This window comes from Rhyacophila brunnea, unplaced genomic scaffold (assembly GCF_057557595.1).
Source record: "Rhyacophila brunnea isolate RB1 unplaced genomic scaffold, BYU_Rbru_1.0 scaffold_10, whole genome shotgun sequence".
Taxonomy (NCBI): domain Eukaryota; kingdom Metazoa; phylum Arthropoda; class Insecta; order Trichoptera; family Rhyacophilidae; genus Rhyacophila; species Rhyacophila brunnea.
Genome location: NW_028232752.1, coordinates 3,946,593 through 3,970,041, shown reverse-complemented (window position 1 = coordinate 3,970,041; position 23,449 = coordinate 3,946,593). Strand labels below are relative to the sequence as shown.

Genomic DNA, 23,449 nt, shown 5'->3' with positions numbered 1-23,449 from the left:
AAGCGTTTCGCCCCGATTTGATGGCGATACTTTTGGAAACTAGCTCACAGATATGTAGACCTTTTATCTTACTCTAGCGCGTGTTGCAGAGATTGTAAGGGTGCCGAATACTTTCTCACTCGCACTCATGCATCGTTTTTATTCAGGCCTTGGGTAAATCCTTAGACTATAGATACATCGTAAACCGCAAATTTTAATTTATAAAAAACAGCATTCGATGTTATAAACGCAGAGAATGTTAATTATTCAATTTTTACCATTTCAACTGTACACAAAACCTTCTGGAATTACTTTCAAGTGTTGTAAAATTAAAAGTTAGAATATACTTACATAGTTATAAGTTAAACCTCTTTAATTCCGTAAATTATTGGTATATTCATAATCAGAATACAGCAGTAATTAACTGTCCAATTTCATTGTTATAAATAAAGCAGAAAGATTTGTGTGAGACTTACCACAAGTGTGTTGTAAGGGAGCCAACATATTGTGAACACGACCACAACAACGACCATCATCTTCACCATCTGAAAATAAATAAAATATATAAATTTAATTTAATTGCATTAAATAACAATACACATTATTAATGAAGAATATAAGATTCTTTTTATTGGAAATACATTGTTTTGAAAAACGTTATATCATGGGTTACTGGTCTCAAAAACATAATTTTATGGAGTTATGGCCATTTAAAGTTTGACATCTTCTATAAAACCAAACTTAGTCTAAACCTAGTTAAATGTTCTTCTTCTTATTGTGCCGTCCCCTAGCGGAGGTCGGCCACCATCAAGGCGATCTTAGATTTGTCGTCTGCTACCCGGAACAGTTCAGTGGAGCTGCAATCGTACCAATCACGGAGGTTCTTAAGCCACAAAATGCGGCGCCGTCCTCTGCTACGCTTCACATTGATCTTTCCTTGAATGACAAGTTGGGGAATGCTGTATTTTTGTTCTCTCATAATGTGGCCGAGGTACTGTAGTTTCTACGTAGAACTTCTCGGTCCTTCCACATTCGATTGAGAACTTCAACATTTGTCACCCAGTCAGTCCAAAGAATTTTGAGGATGCGTCTATAAAGCCACATCTCGAAAGCTTTAAGCCTCCGTGACATCTCTTGATTTAGCGTCCATACTTCCATAGAAAAGAATTGAGAGAATATACCAACGTACCATACGCAGTCTCAGACCTAGGTTAAGATCTCGATTGCTAAGGAGGCGTCTCATTTTGAGAAAGGCGCTCCTTGCGATCTCAACTCTAGTTTTTATTTCCTGATACATTCTCAGAATTTCTCATTGACCTATGTACCTAAATATTTATAATGGGTCACACGTTCGATTAACTCGCTGTTAATGACAAAATTTGTGTTGGTGTCTGGTGTCGCTATTTTTGATACTGGTAATAGTTTTGTTTTCTTGAGGCTCATTTTTAAACCATAATAATTACTGACCTCATTAACCTTTTCTACCAGTTGATGTAAACTATTTAAACTATCAGCAATCAGCACAGTATCATTGGCATATCGTATATGTAGGTTTTCTAATTTATTGACAATTTTAAAAGTCTATTATTATACTTAAAAGTCAAATTATCAGCAACTATTTTCAAGAAAAGCAAATGGATCGGTAGATTATTATCATTTAAATACATAATGTTATAATAATATTAATACTATCGACCGAAGGTACTTGATGAAATTTTAATTTAAATTTTAATGTATTTAAGTTTTGTACTATTCTATTTCAATCGTTTTTTACGACCCCGGTTTTGCCTTTGGCATCTTCAGGTGCCGTGTATCAAAGGCAAACACACACTCAGTATAGTACAACACTTAAATCCATAAGAATATAATGTTACATTCTTTTTAATACTACATAAGGCTTCAAGGCCCAATGACAGTAGTGTAGTGAACCCGTATTATATTATAGAAGAATAGATACCCAGACTTCAAGAAAATCACATTCTTATTTACACCGGGAATCGAACACAACAGAACTCGCCGCATGCGTCTTACGACGAATTCGTCGATGTGACGTCATCGTAAACCAAGAAACAAACGTTATCAAATGGAGCTTCGCAGATTGGCCGATGCAACTGCGACTCTGAGACCCTGCGACATGCGTCGAGTTGCATTGGTCAAAGCCTACATGTCGATATCCGGCCATATCGACTCCGCGCATGCGCACAATCGGCCATTTCTCTCCAGACTGTCGCCGCGTTTGGCAGAGCTAGTGCTAGCAGCGCTAGGCAGATGTGCGAGGTTGTGATCATGCAACATTCGCCGGCAGTCTCGGAAGTTTTGATTTATGGCCGTCAGGCACACAAGGCGAGTTGTGATGTGCGAGCCGGCTTATCGTTACCCGTAAAGGTGAAACCCGGGTCGCAAAGAACGACTCAAATGGAATAGTACAAAACTTAAATACATTAGAATTTAAATTCAAATTTCATCAAGTACTTTCGGTTGATTATATTAAAATTGTCTTTTGTTTAATTCATTGACACCCTTAGTAAAATACTGGTAATACCCAGTTTACACGTGCATGGGTTTACTTCTGACAGTACGTATTATCGCGTCCATAACAAAAAATGTACGATTTTCTCAAAGCCTGGGTATTTGTGATTGTTCAAAATCACTAACAACTACCTTGTACGAAAAAACAGGGACATGGTTATTAATAATTCTAAAAAAAAGATGTAACGAATAACGTCTAAGGACCGACCTATGCTTTTGTTCTATTTTCAAAGCATGATCCTGGACATACCTTAAACGTTGTAGATAATCTATTTATATAATTTTGAAGCCTTATTCTCCGTTATATTTATTTTAAACATTTGATGACTGCAAAAGTATTTTTATTACATAAAATAGTATTCTTTTAAACCTCTCGCTCTAATGTTTTAGAATATAGTCATATTTCAGTACATGAATGTGCAGTGGTGTTAAGATTTTTTACATTTATTAATTTTTAAACGCATTTATAAAACCATCAGTATAATTTATATCGACATTATTATTGTGAAATATTTACGACAAAAAATTATATTGATAATCTCTGTGATCCCAAATTTGACAAGAATTAGGCATTTTATTATTCAAAAAATGGGCCAGATTAACACATTTTAAGATAATTCTAAAGATATTAATTATAAGCTATGTCTTTGACCATTCAAGTTTGATAATCATTCTATGAATAATGATTGCTTTATAATAATTATTGACCTAAGAATAAGGTAGTGTTTTTTTGAAAAACCCCATTTCTTTTGGTATTCCCCAGTAGTTAAGCTACAACATACGGCCATAGCCATAAATTGACAAACTATAATTGAAGTAGGGAGTAAAATGATGTTAACGCGCGTGTTTGAACATATGCCTAACCGATTGTTTTTAACGGTATGTCCAGAATCATGCTTTGAAAATAGAAAAAAAGCTCCATTTTGACCCACGCTGAGCACGTTTGCCCGAAAATACCGGTATTTTTGATTTTTGAAACGGGTATTTAGGTATACATAAATAATTGAATACCGGTATTGCAATCCCTACACCCTATAGATATTATAATATATTAATACAACCTTTATCCCCTATCCGAAACAGGTACTCACCAGTCACGTGTTCAATTATTATCATAATACGAACATGTTCAACATGTTCAAATAATACATTATGCAACATTTACGTGCTAAGAGCAATATGCGGAAAATTCATATACGTCAATAGGATATGACGAAATCCCGGTATTCTGGAATAGGTTTTTGATTGCGACATCCCAGAAGTCACACATTCAATGACGTTCCGTGCGGATAGGTAAAGCGCGAACGACATTGAGGTTCATGTCACGACCTATCACATGACGTCACAGTAAGCTGCCGCTACAGGAAAAAAGTGTGTAATGTCATTGTCCTTGGTGTTTGTAATGTTATCAGACTGATGTTTCTATCCCGCAGCCAATGACATTAATATGGACGAATCATCTGGAAAAGAAAATGACACTTTATTGTCGGGTCTGCCGAATGGCATAATCTGTTCTAACGCCATTACAATAAAGGTGATATTGCTATAAATTCCTAATGCTTTTTGTTGGGTCTGCCGAATGGTTCGGTTCGAACGGGTTCGCTCAAATGAACATTGACATTAAAAACACTGGTCTAACGCCATTACAATAAAGGTCATATTGCTATAAATTCCCGATGCGTGATATCGCATAATGGAAATTGCCTGACGTCTACCTATACATGCGAATGCGCAAATTTACTTGCTAGCAACTGTATTGAGTGCGTCGTCCATTAATAATTTCATTGCCCGTAGCACATTTTGAACATTTAAATGAACTTTGTCAGTTGGCAAAATTTGCCGAAATCACTAAAACAAAAATAAGGTCACCTCACGTTGAACAGCACTGCATCGACACCGAATGTCATGTCAAAATTACGTTTTTTTTTTTAGCGGTTGGCGGTTTTATTTTCGATAAGAATTTTTTTCTATTATCTATGGTCTGCAGGTTGGGTTCTTCTAGGGATCATCTATGGATGTCAAGTTGCAAATAATTTTAACGTACTCACACGTACAAACTGTTAAAATTAATTGAAAACAGTTTATTGAAACATTACTAATACATTATAGTAGGCACTCTTCATCAGTGTCATTCTTCAGTGAATTTACAAAGATGGTGATGGTTCAAAATATTCTGCAAAATGACGAAACCATAGACTTTTTATAGTCATCATATTTTGTATAAATAGTCATCGTACTTCATCAAAATTATAGTCATCGTACTTTTTATTCTAAATGTCATGTTTTGAATTAATAATTTGTTATGTACTCAGCCTGTCTATTATAAATAAATAGACAAATAAATAAATATACAGACCATGACACTGAATTGTGAATTACGATGGTAGTGCTAGTTATTGATTATCTTACATACGTGTTATCGAATACATTTATTTTTTTATTATAATTTCACTATTCTTACATATATATACTACATTATTATGAAATACCCTGAATTATAATCATCACACATTACGTGGTATGAATGGAATATTGCCAACGTTTCTGATAATTTAGAGAAACTTTACAAAATCAATGTCAAAGTTATTACTTTGCCTAGTATTATAATAACTCCATTGAATTAAATTATAGAGGCTGACAATTCATACAAAACAATCCGATGTATATGATAATAAATTTGATAGTCATAAACCGTACTATTCCGGATAACTTTGACCCACATTGAATTTGAATACAAACAGTACATCAATTCATACTATACATACATGAAAATATTCTCGGAAGTTCACTTCATATAGAGATAGTGATATATTCCCAAATCAAATAGAATCCCATTCAATTTCTATCTATACGTAAAGAGAAAACAATATCTACTATACGAAATTAGACCACTGGCAATATTTCTGTAGCACCAAAACCACATAAATATAATATTATTATTAAATTTCGTTGACTCCTCGTACATGAATAATTTACCTTGTTGTCAATTACACACCCCAACATAACAACTTTTAACTGTGATAATATATAACATAACATAATAATATAATTATATTATGTCAAAAAGTTCATTAAAGCGTCAATCTGCGACGAAAGATCTTGGGATAATTTTTGATTCTTCATTATCTTTTCACTCGCATATAACTTCTACGGCTCTACGTGCGAGTAAGCTTCTAGGATTCATCATGCGACAATCCAAACCATTCAAGAATCCAAATGTATTACGTACACTCTACGTCTCATTAGTGCATAGCATTCTTGATTGTGGGTCGATTATCTGGTGTCGTTATGAGGTTTCCTATAAGCTTATTTTAGAACGCGTCCAGAAGAAATTTCTTATTTTAGGACATTTAACTATTTTCCTTTCAATAATTCGTCAAATGATTATTTTCCGACTGCCTTTCTAGAAGGCATGCTTACTTTTCACTCTCTTGAATCTCGTCGGTCTCTTCTTCTCTTGAAACACTTTTCCTTGATAGCACGAGGGATGGTTTCCAATCCTGGTGTCCTAATAAATTTAAATTTACATGCGCCTGCCAATTACCTACGTAGTCGCAGCCATGATTTATTCTGGATCGGAACCGTTTCCTCGTGTCAAGCCTATCAGGCACCATTAGCGAGTGGTGCAAGATCAGTAAATGCGCTCCCTAAAGACATAGACATTTTCAGTGATGTACATTGCATTTTGTTTTTGAAACTTTATTTTTCTGTGTAAAATTGTATGTTTTTTGCACAGAAAAGAAAAATAAATAGAACTCTGATCCAAGGTCCTGCAAACGCTGCAAATTGAAGCAGGATTTTAGAAGTGTGCGTTAATAGGGTGGACGGACAAAAAATGACCTTCACAGCGCACACAGAGCCGCATCATTGATGTCTACTTTTTATTAGAAATATATTTCATACGAAACAATATAATATTATAAATACATATTACTAATATTGGTGTTTTAACGCGTTTTTTAAATTAACATACTTTTCACACACAGTTATGAATATACTTTATAGAAATTGAAAAAAGGATATTAATTGTATTTTGTAGTAAGTATATTTCTATGTTTGTACATTGTACAGAATAATTATGAAAAATATTAAATATAATTATTAAAACCTCATCAAACTTATACGTGACATAATATATAAGATTAAGTAATAACAAGATAAGTACATAAATATTTACATACAAAGGTAATTCTAAATAGGCATAACATTAATCGCATTTATAATTATATATTAACAGAAAATATCATTATATAACGTATAAATCAAATATCAAGTTTTTTGACTATTCTGTCGCATGTATAATGGAAGATCTCTCTAAACATGGCATCATCACTTCCCTTCCGAATAAATATGGGTAGGTACAAAAAGAAATTTTAAATAATTGCTTACTTGATGACAAAACGGTATCTAAATACACTACATTAACGGTGAGCAATAATTAATAACTGAAACATTTAATCACTTGATTTTATTTTTTTTATTTTATAATTAAAATGAATATTGACAGTAAATAAATGCACATTTACCTATGCATATTGCATATGCAACAATAAATCATTATGATAAACGAAAACAGTTATCCCTAATTGATTATTATAAATATTGTCTAATATTCCCTGTCTGAAATGCGGCCCTGTTATTCAAACAAAATACACGCATTATATGCATTACAGTGGTGTGCGTTGCACTCGTCAATAACGTTTAACATTGTTTGTGCGTGAACGTCAAATGCCATGCAGAAAATAAATTTTAATGCATGTTACGATATTGACATAAATATTCAAAATAACAATAAAAATATGCTTACTTGTGAAATGTAGTTGCACTATTTGTTTTATTTTTCATATTTGTATCATTACCACAACTTTTTACTGAGCAGATTGCTATTTTCAATTTTAGTTGGGTATTTCAGTTCCCATTATTTCTGAGTTCCCTGGTTTTTTGTTTTCAAAATTTTATTTTTCTGTATTAAATTGTATATTTTGATTTAATTTGTTTTTGTGTTATTATTATTATATTCTATATATTGTAATATTTGTTATAATGTAAATCTCATGTTGTGTACGTCTTGAATTTAGATTTGTTATGTCCTCAATGTTTAGTATTCTTAAATAAATAAATAAATACATAAATAAGATATCTTTATCCAAATATAGTATAAAAAATAACAAAAATACGTCAAGGGTTATCATAATAAGAGTTATTATATTATGAAATTTTCTCTTAATACGTCGATCGTCTTACAAGCTTTATGGTATCTTGCACAATCCTGTTAGAATGAATTATCGTCTAGAACAGGGGTAGTCAAGATACCTATCGCCCACTTTTGTATCTCTGTTAGTAGTAAAGTTTTCTAACCCCCCACCGGTTCCACAGAAATGGTGATTTATAAAGAGAATAATCATAATGAAAATCTTTTAAGACCCCTACCGTCTACCATGAAAGCTGGAACGCAAACTAGTAGGCGGTAAGGACCAGGTTGACTACCCCTGGTCTAGAATCTAGATCAAAATCATCTTAATCAAATTGATGTCAGAGAAATCAGTAATCATGTTTTTGTAGCGTTCTCCATTTTTATTAACAGTCCAATTACACCTCCAAACCATTCATAAACCACACCAAAATGTTTATTCGTGAAGGTGTATTGTTTATTGTGCATCTCTCGGGTATAGGAATATAATTTTCAAAATTATGTAGGTATGTTCAATAATTAGAATGTTACATTCTTAAATATTGTGAATTATTCGTTGAATAAAAAAGTTCAAGTAAGTTACAACAAAAAATCTTTATCCGTGACGTCAGTTAGTAATTAAAGTAAAACCTACTTTGATTTAAAATATAAAAACCGATCGCCAATAGTAGCTCAATTTGAAAAACGCTTCAGAGAGTATTAAAAACCATTAGTTAAAATTTGTCGCAATTAAGTATGACTCCTTTAGCATAGTGGTCTATGTGAGTGGGCGCGATACCCGAGAGATGCAGGTTTGATTCCTGCGCGCTGTCTTACTTTTTTCGAAAAGATTTTTTTTATTGGTTATAATAAATTTTCTCAGAAGTATTTTCAAAATTATGTATGTTAAATGATAATTAGAATGTTACATTCTTAAATCTTGTGAATTATTCGTTGAATAAAAAAAATAGATAATTAAAAATTATTTGAAAACGTTACGTACCCACTATTTTTTATCATAAAAACAAAGAGGAATAAAACCAACTATTATAATAATATAATAGCATGAAAGAACTTTAGTCTCAAAGCGAATATTATTTTATGGCACCAAAGCACTAACTTATTTTTTACTCAGCTTAGAGAATTTAAATAGCTCCAAATGCATTTTTTACGCTTCCATCTACGATAACAAGGTCTTTGTGAAAATTTTATCCTACTTTCGTAGAAGCTTTAAATAACCAAAGGATAATAAACTCCATTATTCCAAGACAGAGTTTCTCAACCGGTGTCCCGTAAGCAATTACGAAGTCTGCCTCGGGATATCATTCAATTTCCTTTACATAAAATGTAAATTCTGACAAAAAGTATCTACCTAATATGTTCGTAGGTATTTACACTTTTCCCATTAATTTATTCTACTCGTAGGAAATTAAAGTAAAATTTACAATAATTTTCTTTGGTGTTAATGTAAAGTTAAGAAATAAATAAATAATTTGGGGTATGTTGGAGCTTAGTCTGAAAATTTAAACACCTTGTAAGGATGATGCATATTATATCAATATTAATTTCTAATGGATTTAAGCTTTGCACTATTCCATTTGAGTCATTTTTTGCGGCCCAAGTTTCACCTTTTGGCATCTTCAGGCACTATGTACACTCACCAAAAGGCAAATATACACTGACAACGAATACAATTAACTCTAACTTAACAAAACTTAAATCCATTAGAATTTAATTCAAATTCCATCATGTACCTTCAGTTGATATATTATATATTATATATTATATTATATGTATATTCTATCTTTTCTTATTCTTTAAGTTTAAATTTAATTCAAATGTTATAAAAATAAATAAATACTATAAAAGGTTATTATTGTAAATGTCCTAGTTTTAAATTAAGAATAAATCTTTGTTTTGATACATCAGATGTCAATGGCAACATCACATTTTTTGTTAGTATGTACTTAATTTTACTAAAAAAAATAACATTATTATGGCTAAATAGTTTATCAAAATATTAGAAATTGCAAGTACGTTTCAACAAAAGTTCGGAGAGATCCTTAAGGTAAATTAATAATACTTTGATTTTTTCATTTAAAATAGAAAAGCCGATTGCCAAAACAATAACGTAATTAAATTTAGAAAGCACTTCAGTGAGAATTGAAATAACTGCTAGTAGCTTAGCGGTTAGAGCACATGTGCTCGAATTCCAATGGGCACAGATTCGAATCCCGCTGGGAATTTTTTTAAAAAGATTTTTTAACGGATATAATTTTTCACATAAATATTTTCAAATTATGTACCTAGGTACTTTACAAAATATGATTGTTAATTTATAAGACGAGAAAATACAGTGCTTTATATTGATATATAGATCTTTCCTGCAAAATAACATTATTGATTTTTCAAACTTAGCTGTTAAAACAATCACAAACTTTTTCGATGGTTCGCAACCAATATCATTTATTTTCATACATACATTATAATAACTAATGTATTTATTTATAATTGTATACAATATCAATGTATAAAACATTCTTCTTCTTATTGTGCCATCCCCTAGCGGAGGTCGGCCACCATCAAGGCGATCTTATCTTTGTCGTCTGCTACCCGGAAAAGTTCAGTAGAGCTACACTCGTACCAATCACTGAGGTTCTTAAGCCACGAAATGCGGCGCCGTCCTCTGCTACGCTTTCCATTGATCTTTCCTCGAATGACATGTTGGGGAATGCTGTATTTTTGTCCTCTCATAGTGTGGTCGAGACACTGTAGTTTCCTGGTTTTGATACTACGTAGAACTTCTCAGTCCTTCCCCATTCGATTGAGAACTTCAACATTTGTCACCTGGTCATTCCAAGGAATTTTGAGGATGCATCTATACAGCCACATCTCGAAAGCTTCAGGTCTCAGACCTAGGTTAAGATCTCGATTGGTAAGAAGGCGTCTCATTTTGAGAAAGGCGCTCCTTGCGATCTCAATTCTAGTTTTTTTTTTCCTGAGACTGGTCCCATTTCTCAATGACCCATGTACCTAAATATTTATAATGGGTCACACGTTCGATTGGTTTGCTGTTAATGACAAAATTAATTCTAAAAATATTAATTTACCTACACTAAGAAACTGTGGAATTTTCATAAGACACAAAAAAATCATATTATATAATATTTGCAAAAAGTCACAAAAGATTAGTAAGTACCTATATAAGTACCTGCGTATTCTTCATTGTGGCATATCATGGAAAGTTTGGAAACCACTGTTCAATCATAAAAAAGGTACTAAGTAATTTACTCTTTCCCAGTTGATTATCATAATATAATTATATATTTCACTCCAAGTATGTCAGCTTTTGTTACTTTAGTGAACCTATGTCCATTTTTTTCTACTATAAACCAATGTGCCATTCCATAATACATACCAAACTAATATAATCTGAAACATTCTTTGATGTAACCACATTGAAATAATAATTAATGCTTTCTCTCAACTAAATTTATCATAAATTTTTGTGCGAATGAAAATTTGTTTCAAATTTGCAGCTTCCTGCTGTGCACAAATTTGTTTATACAAATTTTATATGTTGTATTATAATATATGCCACTTTATTTGTTCAGTTAATAATGATATAGTAATGGTATAGCACAGGGGTCGGAAAACCACGGTTCGCGAGCCACATGCGGTTCTTTGTGTATTGGCGTGCGGCTCTTTGCCAAATTCCTAATTCACATTTTTTACAAAAAAGGTATAATTGTTGTGGTTTTAAATCCGCCGATTGCAAAAGTCGACAAATTAAATTTTTTTCTATTTCATATTGACACGAGTACTTTTGAAATAGATTTTTTTGTGGATTTAACAAGCAAAGAGTTATGTAGCTCTAAATTTGTAGGTCTTGCCACCAAAATTGAGCAGCGGAGCGCTCTAAAAGATCTACATAATATGGTAGATACTACGATTTTTAATACATGGTATAGCTTTCTGAACTCATATTCGAGTCTACATAATATGTATGTGAACAATCATTTTCATACATGATCAATATAAATAGCATTTAGAGAAGCCAAATAACCGATGAGAATTTGGATTCGCGCTTAAATTGAAAACTACAAGTTACATACCAAACATACAGACACTCTCCAAAGAAATGCAAGGAAGGTCATTGTTCACATTAGTTTTAAGAAAAGCGTGAAAATTGTATGTAACTCATTTTCTGTAAAAATTATATTTATAATTTGAACAATAAAAAAACTTATATTTGCGTTAGTTTTATTCGCAAAATCTTCTTTACTTCATAAATAAATAATAACATTCACTGAAATAAATCATATTTATAAAAATATATGTATGGCTCTCGAAAAAAATTTTAACCGTTGTGATACTCATATTTGGCTCTTTTGGTCCAAGCGTTTGCCGACCCCTGGTATAGCATATTATTTGTCGTAAAAATGCACCACAATGCATTTTTTTAAGTTTTAGTTTCGACATCATTTATCATCATTTTTTATGTGTTTAAATTCACATTGTCATCGAAAAAGAATGGGCTAATTTAATTAATCTCTCTTCTTTTTTCTTGCATCCGGAACTTTTCTTTATCGGACTTAATATCATAAGTTTTTAAGTTTCCAACCTATATAAAATGGATGACTTTCCCCTTTGCCTTTTAGTTGAAGTGGTACTTCAGCGGGTGCTTGATGGCCAATTGATAAGTTTTATTTTACCGATATTGTTATTGGATCCAAGTTTCGGTTAAAATCCCGAATGCCAAAATGCCGAAATCAAAAAGGCCGAAATTTGAAAAAAATAACACTAACATCTTGATCTAAAATATAATATATCAAATTATGTACACGGGGAAATGGAAAACGATTATATCTTTGAATTACCTCAGTTAAAATGTAGAAAATATAAGATATAATCACATGAATCATAAACAAATCGATAACTTATAGGTGAAAGCGCTCACCCGGAACATTAAAGGCGTATGCTCGAGTCCCACTAGGTTTTTTTTGTAATATATTGTATATTTCCGAAGTTTTTCTAAATTATGTTTTTTTCCTATAATAGAGAATCTACAATTTTTAAAGCCTTTTCAAAATTAAATATAAAATAATACTTTGATTATTCTAGTTGCGTCTCTCTATTCACCGTTTTCATTTTATTATAAATATAAATATATGGTGAACTTTTCCAATTACAAATTTAAAGTGTTTTTTTTTCTTTGTTCAATACCACAACAGGTCGTGAAGCCCCAGTATAGTGAGAAAACTCAGAGGCTTAAGGAAATCACGTAAAAATATATTCTGACTTCACCTGGTTTGCAAATTAAGCAGTTGCTAAGCATTACAAGATGTAAAAACTAGTACCAAAGTAGTTGATTTCATTTTAATTAAGTAGAATTTCTGTGGATTAAATTAATTGTACAATGCCATGAATTCAGTGGATTCTTACGGGTTAAAGTCTTGTAAGGCGTCGTATTTTCAGATTTTTTTCTAGTATAAATATATTCGACCGTGTTTAGGAAAAAGGGTTACAAACCCACACAGAACAAATTTTACAGGAGAGGCAAAAAACGTTTTTTGAATGATTTTGGTTTAATATTAATAAAAAAAATAGGCTTAGATATTGGGTGCATGATTATTGATGATTTGGTGTAATATCTTTTCGATCTACTAATAATTTAAGAAGTTATTACAGAAAATCATTAAAATTGAGGGTAGTTGCTTTTTTCCTTAAATTAAAACTTAATTAAAGCTCAATTAAAGCCAGAAGTACTTTTCAACAAATCGAGGATTACGCCCTTTTTCCTAAACACAGTCATTATAATATATTTTAAGTGGTTTCTTAATATTATTCAATAATTCATTACAATCGCTTAAATACAAAAGCACCATGAATTCCTCGTGTACCGTTTTAATATAACAACCATTTCTAAAGGTAATTTGACACTCTTTTATCCCTCAGCTATCATTGGTCTTAAACGAATTCCTTCTTATGCAGCTTATCCTGGGAACATAATTATGTTACTCTAAGATCTACCTACATTAGAATACCCATTTCTCTTTGTCTTCTAATTTGGTATTACGTTTTGGCCTCTCACTCGTTGAAACACGATAACTGACATTATTAATATTAGTTTTCGTTTTGCATGTATATAATTATTTTGAATGAAATCCAACACGTTTTAACACGGTTGGTAATAAATGTCATAACTAGTATAATAGGTAACACTAGAAAATCCAGTCCTGAGCCAAAATTCTGATCCCGGGATTTCGGGATTACAATTTGACAATCCCGGTATCCCGGTCCCGGGATTGGCATTTATTCCATTGTTAATATAAAATGTTTATATTTACAAATAACATTGATAAAATCGGTCCAAAATAAATCTATTATAATTTATACTATTTAAGACATCTATTGTTAATATTGTATACGTTCAATCTGGGAAATACATAAGTTTAATGTAGTAAATAATATTATAATATAAATAATGAATATGAGATTGCTGTTTTTGATAGTAAAGACTAAATGATTGGGTAAACGAGATTTAAAATAGTAAAGCAAATCATGGTGTACGGCCTTTCCGCTTCATAAATCTAATTATCCAGCCAAATATGAAACTGCCGTAAAACGTATGAGATCATATTGGAATTACTTTGTTAATAGTGCGAAGCATTGTTTTTTTCCAATCTTTCTCATTTTTATTAATTTATGTGAAAAAATAAAATGAATCGGCAACTTACACATGGGTATAAATCAAACTCCATTCAAACTCAGTTTATTTCTAATGTAAGTATTTTTTCTGTTATATTTTCGTTTTTATTTTATTTTCCATAAAAATTGATAAAAAAAATCAATCCCGAAAGTTTCGGGATTACGTTTATGAGTCCCGGGATTCATAGGTATCGAAAATAGCTCGGAATCCCGGGATTGGAATCTTTAGGTAAGACTAGCGCTTAAACAGTGACAATGACTCGATAACAAGCGATTGGTTAATATTTACTTTTAAAATAATATAATACAGATATGGTCAGCAGGTCGATTCCTATGCAATTTTTAAACGATCCCCTTTAGTAATAGTTAACATGATGTACGACAGCTTAAGGTTCAAATATATAATGATCACGTTATGTGCTGTCACGTGCTATCACAGTTAGTATGTAATATCGTTTTTCATTATAAAGACAACTAATTGACTAAATGAATGAAATGACAAAATAAACGTCAAATCTGTCGATACATTTCAAAATCAGCCAAGTCCACCTTTAGGAATTTTTGACTTTTTTGTGAATTGCTGAAGAACTACTGCTTTCTAACATTTTTGCTTTATCAAAATTTGGAATTTATTAATTTTAAATATTCTATACTTGAAATAATATAAACTTTCACCCTTGTGACTGTGTATTTGAGAAAACATAAAGCTGTTTTTCTCCTATTCATCTATTATGGACTTGGCTGATTTTGAAATATAGCATCATAAGTAATGCTTTCATAGTGAGGGAAAATAAAAATGAAACGTGAAATGGAATTTCAGTATGTACACTAAAGTTTAAAATATGTTTGATGCACGTCCGAGACTTGAAGCTTTTGAGATGTGGCTATATAGACGCATCTTCAAAATTCCTTGGACTGACCGGGTGACAAATGTTGAAGTTCTCAATCGAATGGGGAAGGACCGAGAAGTTCTACGTAGTATCAAAACCAGGAAACTACAATACCTCGGCCACATTATGAGAGGACAAAAATACAGCATTCCCCAACTTGTCATTCAAGGAAAGATCAATGGGAAGCGTAGCAGAGGACAGCGCCGCATTACGTGGCTTAATGAGACGCCTCCTTAGCAATCGAGATCTTAACCTAGGTCTGAGACTGCGTATGGTACGTTGGTATATTCTCTCAATTCTTTTCTATGGAAGTATGGACGCTAAATCAAGAGATGTCACGGAGGCTTAAAGCTTTCGAGATGTGGCTTTATAGACGCATCCTCAAAATTCTTTGGACTGACTGGGTGACAAATGTTGAAGTTCTCAATCGAATGTGGAAGGACCGAGAAGTTCTACGTAGAAACTACAGTACCTCGGCCACATTATGAGAGAACAAAAATACAGCATTCCCCAACTTGTCATTCAAGGAAAGATCAATGTGAAGCGTAGCAGAGGACGGCGCCGCATTTTGTGGCTTAAGAACCTCCGTGATTGGTACGAGTGCAGCTCCACTGAACTGTTCCGGGTAGCAGACGACATAGATAAGATCGCCTTGATGGTCGCCGACCTCCGGCACAATAAGAAGAAGATGATGCACGTCGCGTACTGTCATGCTGTCAAGGCGACAAATTTAGTCTATGGTTTCGTAATTCTGCAAAACATTTTGAACTATCACCATCTCTATAAATTCAATGATGGAGAGTACCAACTCTAATGTGTTAGTATTTTGAATTATTAATCATTGTTCATACTAATTTTAATTAAATTAACAGTTTCTACGTGTGTCTACGTTAAAATTACTTACGATATTGCATCCATAATATATAATATTTTGAACAGAACCCAACCTACAAACTATAGAAAATATACAATATTCTTATAAAAAATACATAGTGCTAACCGCTAAAAACAAAAAACACGCGATTTTGACATGAGTCTAAAATAATATCTAAGCATGTAGAAAATGATAAAAATACGTCCATTGAGTGTGGTACGCGTAATGTGACCTCATTGCTGTTCTGGTGATTTTGGCAGATTTTGCTGACAATGTTTATTTAAAGGTTCAAAATTTCCTACGGGATGGGAGCATCAGTCTGATAACATTATAAACACTAAGAAAAACGACATTACACACTTTTTTCCCGTGTGGCAGCTTACTGTGATAGTACGCGACCTGCATCATAATATATTATTTGAACCTTAACAAACAAACGTGTATGTCTCAAATCGTATGTCATTGCATTTTATATTTCCCGTTTTAATAAGGAAGTGGGAAATTATGTTCCAATCCTGGCAATACTCTCACAATACTTCGATTACAACACGAGCCATTCCATCCCATTCTAGACAGTCACACGACAAATCGTTTAAAAAACGTGACGGTTAAAAATGCAACTAATAAATTCTGTCCAGTAAATCCCTTCAAATATTTCAATTTATTTATTTTTTAACATATTATGGACATTACAAATTATATGTTTAAAAGGTTCACAACATGACATGAAACATTATTATAAAGAAGAAAGAAAAATAAAAGTTATAAATGGATAACAATTTTAAAATATAACATAAAATAAATATACAAAAGCAGTGAAAATACAATTATACATTATTATATAGAAGTTCAAAAAAGTACACCTAGTTTGCCAAGGAGACCATATTTTAATAATTTATAAAATAGCGTCCATCTAAACTCACCCTCAAGCAAGTGGAATATATCAACACCCGAAACTATTTGGTTGAACATAGTTATGACCCTCCCAATTGGCATTACCAGTGGCAGGTTGGTTCTGCACCTTGGGAGAATAAACAACTCATGCTTCCTATTTCTAAGATAGTTATCAGGGACACATAGGTCAACACTGCCCATTCTCATTTATACCTCGTATAAATCGAAAAAAATACGTAGCTAAATAAAGATCTCTTCTAAATTTCAGACTGCAGTATGTAAGCGTACCTAATGCTGTTCTATAAATACTATCGACCGAGGGTACTTTTAAACTTAAATACATTAAAATTTACTCTTCCTATATGTTAAAAATCATTTCCATAACCGCGTGTGACTACTAAAATATGAATGTTTTAGTAGGATTCTAACCAAAGTTTAAATGTCTGTTATAAATTACTATGTCACTCAAATGAAATACTGACCAAACTTGGCCTTCTACCACTCCTATAAATTAACCTAAGATTCTAGTATGGTAAGTATTTATACATATTTAATGAGAATTGGTTGAGCTAGGCTAGTAAATTTAAATTCATCCACGAGTACTTATCTAAAGAAGCTTAGTCAGGTAGTTTACAGATGAACGATGGTGAAAGTAAGTAGTTCTATACAAAATCGACGTTACGTATTCGCATGGGTTAAGATAGTGGCTCTCAAATTGTTTCATGAGTATACCAGTTAGTGCAATCAGTGAGTTCAGTTACCTACGTCCCTAATCAAAGTACAACCCTTAAACAAAATTGAATACACTACCCGCTTTTAAATTTTAAATTGTATCTTATTATATTTATTGGCGGGTGTAGTGGTAGTTAGGGAATCCAATCCCGAGCCAAAATTCTGATCCCGGGATTGGCATTTTTTTCCATTGTTAATATAACATTTTTATATTTACAAATAACATTGATAAAATCGGTCAAAAATAAATCTAGTATAATTTATACAAGGTATTTAAGACATTTATTGTTAATATTGCATACGTTCAATCTTGGAAATACATAAGTTTAATGTAGTAAATAATATTGTAATATAAATAATAATGTGAATTTAATATGAGATTGCAGTTTCTGATAGTAAAGACTTAATGAATGGGTTAGCGAGATTAAAAATAGTAAAGCAAACCATGGTGTACTTATGGCCTTTCCGATTCATAAATCTAATTAGTCAGCCAAATATGAAACTGCCGTAAAACGTATGAGATCATGGTGGAATTACTTTATTAATAGTGCGAAGCATTGTTTTTTCCAATCTTTCTCATTTTTATTAATTTATGTGAAAAAATCAAATGAATCGGCAACTTATACATGGGTGTAAATCAAACTTCATTCAAACTCAGTTTATTTCTAATGTAGTTATTTGTTAACTGTATTTTTTCTGTTATATTTTCGTTTTTATTTTATTTTCCATAAAAATTGATAAAAAAATCAATCCCGAAAGTTTCGGGATTATGTTTATCAATCCCGGGATTCATAGGTATCGAAAATAGCTCAGGATCCCGGGATTGGAATTCCTAGTGGCAGTGTTCAGTCAACTACCCACGAAATTATAGGCTTACATACTGACCGCCACTTTGCCATCATAAGTGAATAATCATTACTTGTGACTAATGTCACTATGGTTGCTATGGAAACGGCATTGCGTGGGGACGTCATAATATCTCAGATCTGTCAAATAAAGTATAATATACTGTTGAAATTGTCGTTTTAATATCTCCGTATCAATAAAAATATCGAAGCTATGAGAATATTAATGTAGCGGCATGACTTCGAAAAGAGACCCACAGATAAAGCTGCTTGACTTGACGTCACAAGCATTATGTAGACGGATTAGAATTTAACCCAATATTAACTCCATAATTTTTACTCACAATCTTACAGCCAGTCAGCTTAATCTGATTAGCTCTGACCCTTTCGATCATACAGGTCCTCTATTTTGAAACTAAGCACCTATAATACCGAGGTTTGTTTCTAGTGTTAAGTGTAGTTATCTAGTTGTCAAATGTGATACCTACCTGCATGGCCCCCAAAAGGGGGGTGTGGGCTGACAGGGCTCTAGCCTAGGGCCCTGGGCTTAGGGGGGGGGGGCGGCGTGACGGATCAGTCACATATTTAAGACAAACACACATCACAAATTTGCTCTAATAGTAGGTAAAAAAGTCGGTTGCGGCGCTATTTCACAAGAGAGAGTTTAGCATTTAAAAAATGAGGTCGTTAGATGCATTTTGATTGTTTTGTGTTGATACTTGACAACTTTACTACATAATTCAAGTAGATGTATTAAAACTACAAAAATCCCTAAAAATAAACCGAAGGCCCTTACTTTTACCTCTAACACAATTTGAAAACGCTTCTGTTGTGCGTCACACATTAAACTTCGCGATAGGTAGGGGGCTTGCCAAAGATCCTGGCCGAAGGGCCCATTTTAGGATGTAGGAGCCATGCCTACCTGAACTGAACTAATTCTTTGGCAAGTTTATCTGGATATTTGATCGAACGAGTCACCTTATCTTGTTAATATATTTTCGGGTACCGTTTGAAGTATTCTCTGTTATTGTTGATGTATCTCTATGAACCCTGATACTAATTCGGAAGTGTTTCTATTTTATATAAAAACTATCCTATATAAATAATATTTATTGTATCTTATCAATTTACATTTGATATTGTTTATTGCGATGACACGCCTTACCACTATATGGAAGGATCGGGGAATTTCGATTGCCACAAAAATTATGCTTGTGCAAACATTAGTGTTCTCGATATTTCTATACGGAGACGACTCGTGGACCCTGAAGCCAATTGATGCCTTTAAGATGTGGTGTTGGCGCCGAATGCTTCGCATTTCTTGGACGGAGCACAGGAAAAACCAGTCAATCATCCAGAGACTGAAGATAAAGGAACGGCTCTCGACGAAATGCCTGAGAAGAATGCTGCAGTTTTTTGGACATATTGTCAGGCGCGGACCGGACAACTTGGAGAGTCTGGTAGTTTTGGGTAGCCTCCAGGGAAGTCAAAGCAGAGGAAGAGCGTCTGCACGATGGAGTGACCAAGTGAAAGAACTGACTGGGGGCACCATCCATTCTGCCCTGAGAGAAGGGGAAAATCGAGAAGGATGGAAAGTCTTGGTCACTCAAAGGATGGCGAAATTTAAATGTGGTCACTATCCTCAGCCATGAGTGCACGACCAAGAAGATTGTTTATAAATCTTAAAGTTAAATATGAAATAATGAACAATACGCTCAAATTATATATTTTTTTATTATTGAAAATCTTTTCCAACAATGTATCCAACTAAAATATTGTTTTTACGTATCTAGTTAACCTTAAAAATGACGATATTTTTTTGAAGAAAAATACAAAATACCATGCCCTGCTCTATATACCTATATAATTTTAACCTTTCATCAAATTGATCATTTATTTTTAATGAGTTAATTCATCTACGTATATATTTACGATTGGAGTTGGGCATTTCTCGATAAAATCTCAATCATGAGATTCGGGATTTCCCAAAATGATGAAATTCTGAATTCTCGTGATAAGGGATTTCCAGAGAAGAATTCTTGAGAATTCTCGAGATGTCGGAAAAAGACTCGAGAAAGAAAAAGAGAAAAAAAAACTTTAAAAATCCTAAAATCAGCGTAAAAACAAACAAATTCGAAAAACATATGATTTTTTTTATTATTTATGTAAGAAGACAAGCAAAATAGATGTAGGTAGACAAAAATTATTGAAAACATTACATTGAAATAGACTTTCAAAAAACACAGACTGTCATTTGCTGCGTCTGACAATCGCGTACGCTTTTGAGACACAAAATTCCCTGATTATTACATTTCGAGTAGACGTTGGCTTCATTGTGTTCGATCAGTCTTTGAACGTTTTGTGTTTTCTGTCCACTTTTTCCATATAGAAAATCGTTAATATTTGATAATGAAGAAATTCCGAATCCCAAGACCCGAGATTTCCCGAAATGTTAAAAATTTCAATTCTCGAGATTTGGGATGCAAAATCTCGAAAATTTCTCGAGAATTCTCGTCGGGAAATTCTCGAAACCCAACTCTACTTACGATTATATCTGAATAACATCATTCTATCCAATACTGTGAAGCACACTCGTGTTAAAATATTATGCGCAAAATTTATTTTTCATAGCTACACAATTGATTTTTGAAAAACTATTTTTTACCATAGTGACAATCTACAATTTGACAGCTGTCGTTCATTTTTGACAAACATCCATTTTCGTTGTTTTTCAATGTTGTCAGCACTATAATATTATATTCCGTTTATATTATTATTATATTATTGTATCAGAAAACAGCTAAAAATTGATCATCATCATCATTAGGGGGGGCGACAACCCGCTGTGGGTCTTGGCCTCCTTCAACAGCTCCCTCCACCTGTCGCTATCCAGTGTGGGCGCTTTCCAATTCGGTACCCCCAGAATACGGCAGTTACTGGCAGCTCCATCCGACCAGCGAATCTTTGGTCTACCTCTTCTTCTACGTCCTATTGGATTGCTGGGCATCACTCTTTTTGCCGGTTTATTGTCATTCATACGGTGCACATGACCTAGCCATCGCAGTCTCCCAATCTTAATTCATTGAACTGCGCTGCAATCTTTGTACAGCCCGTAGAGTTCAGAATTATATCTTCTCCTCCAATTGGTGCCGTCCCTGATCAGTCCATATATATGGCGGAGAATTTTTTTTCAAAGATCTTCAGGGCTCGTTCATTTCGCAGAGTTAATGTCCAGGTTTCCGATGCGTAGGTGAGCACTGGCTTTACAAGTGTCTTGTTAAGAGTGCTTTTAGTTCGGCGAGATAGTAAGCGGGACTTAAAATGTCTTAACAGACCAAAGTAGCATTTATTCGCAGACATGATTCTCTTGTTGATTTCTTCTGTAATATCATTATGTCGAGTTACAAGAGATCCAAGGTATATGAAACTGTCGACCGTATCAAACTTGTACGCACCGATTTCTTACTTTGGTGCGCCTTCTCGTGATGTGACATAGACAGCTAAAAATTGATAATGATAATAATTGTGATCGTATGACCTGTTTCAGTGCATTTAATTAAAATTATAATGGTCTGCGGCGCTACTGGGAGTTGGTGCACAGTTTGAATACCGCTGGGTTAAAAAATGATTCTACGTTTTATTCCGAGCAGAAATCGTACAAAATGGGTAGATTAATTTCCACGCCGACTGATTTAAAAGCCTGTTAAGCAAGTTTCCTCTTATATACGTATTAAATTCGAATCTCTGTTGGGCTTCTTTCTATATTAGTTTAGACTAAAAGTGCCAAATCCGACTATTTGTAGGAATGTTCAAAAAAGAGCGGGAAAAAAGCATTTCTGACGGCAGCAAATTCTTTACTCAGACAACAGCTAGGGTCACTGAATAGTATTCAAACATTGTCAAGTTTGAGGATTTTAAAGTTCGAAGTGTGTTTGCGCTGTTTGAGTGCTATTCTACGTAGCTATAATATTACTTAGGGGTACCATACGTTCTCTTTTCCCGAAAATATTCTTTTTTTGAGGTCGTAAATTTACTAAGTGCTTCCTTTAAATATCCAAGTAATCAAGAATTAATTTAAGCCTTTATAGTGGTTACATTATATACATCATCATCATCCATGCTGAATGAAGATTTCCCCTAGCCCCCTCCACGAAAATCCGCTAAACTTTATGAATCCGTCTATCCAGTGAGTTTTAGGGTGTCCCAGTGGACGTTTAGTGCCCCTTGGACATCACTGTATGACGGCATTTTTTGTCCAACTCATTGCCATTTCACCTGTTTAGTGCTCTTTGTGATATCACAAACTCTTATCTGCTCTTTTTCCATTGGTTTCTTTTGTGATCTTACCGGATCATGCGTCTTTTTGTTCAACAATATTTCTAGATTTTTCTTACAAGCATACTTATGAAAGTGTTGGTCATCAGCCTGAATCTATCCACTGCTGGACGGAGGCCTCTTCAAGCTGCTTCCACTTCTCTCGGTCTTGTACATTGCGTTGCCACGTACTTCCGCAGAACTTTATCATTTCATCGATCCAGCGGCCTCTAGGTCTACCTTGCGGACGTTTTTTACTTCTTGGATTCCACTGGATGACTAGATTTATCCAACGATTATCTCTTTTTTGAGCTATGTGTCCAGCCTATCTCCATTTAAGGCTTTTAATAAACTATATTACATAGCAAGCCCTTGTCTGCTTCCTTATCCACTCACTCCCCTTTTTGTCCTTTCGCGTTATGCCCAGCATGCACCTCTCCATACCACGTTGTGCTTCTCTAAATTTCTGGATCTCTCTTTTACTTAGGGTCCATGTTTCACATGCATATGT

At 33.4% G+C, this 23,449-nt stretch overlaps 1 protein-coding gene across 1 annotated transcript in view; it reads right to left on the bottom strand.

Annotated features, from left to right (window-relative positions):
* The window catches only part of LOC147078828 (RYamide receptor-like), a 170,750-nt gene that overhangs the window by 10,833 nt on the left and 136,468 nt on the right, over positions 1-23,449 (bottom strand). Inside the window, exon 3 of the mRNA XM_085955171.1 lies at positions 456-524. Within this exon, the coding sequence (XP_085811297.1) occupies positions 456-524 (69 nt within the window). The remainder of the gene's footprint in view (positions 1-455; positions 525-23,449) is intronic.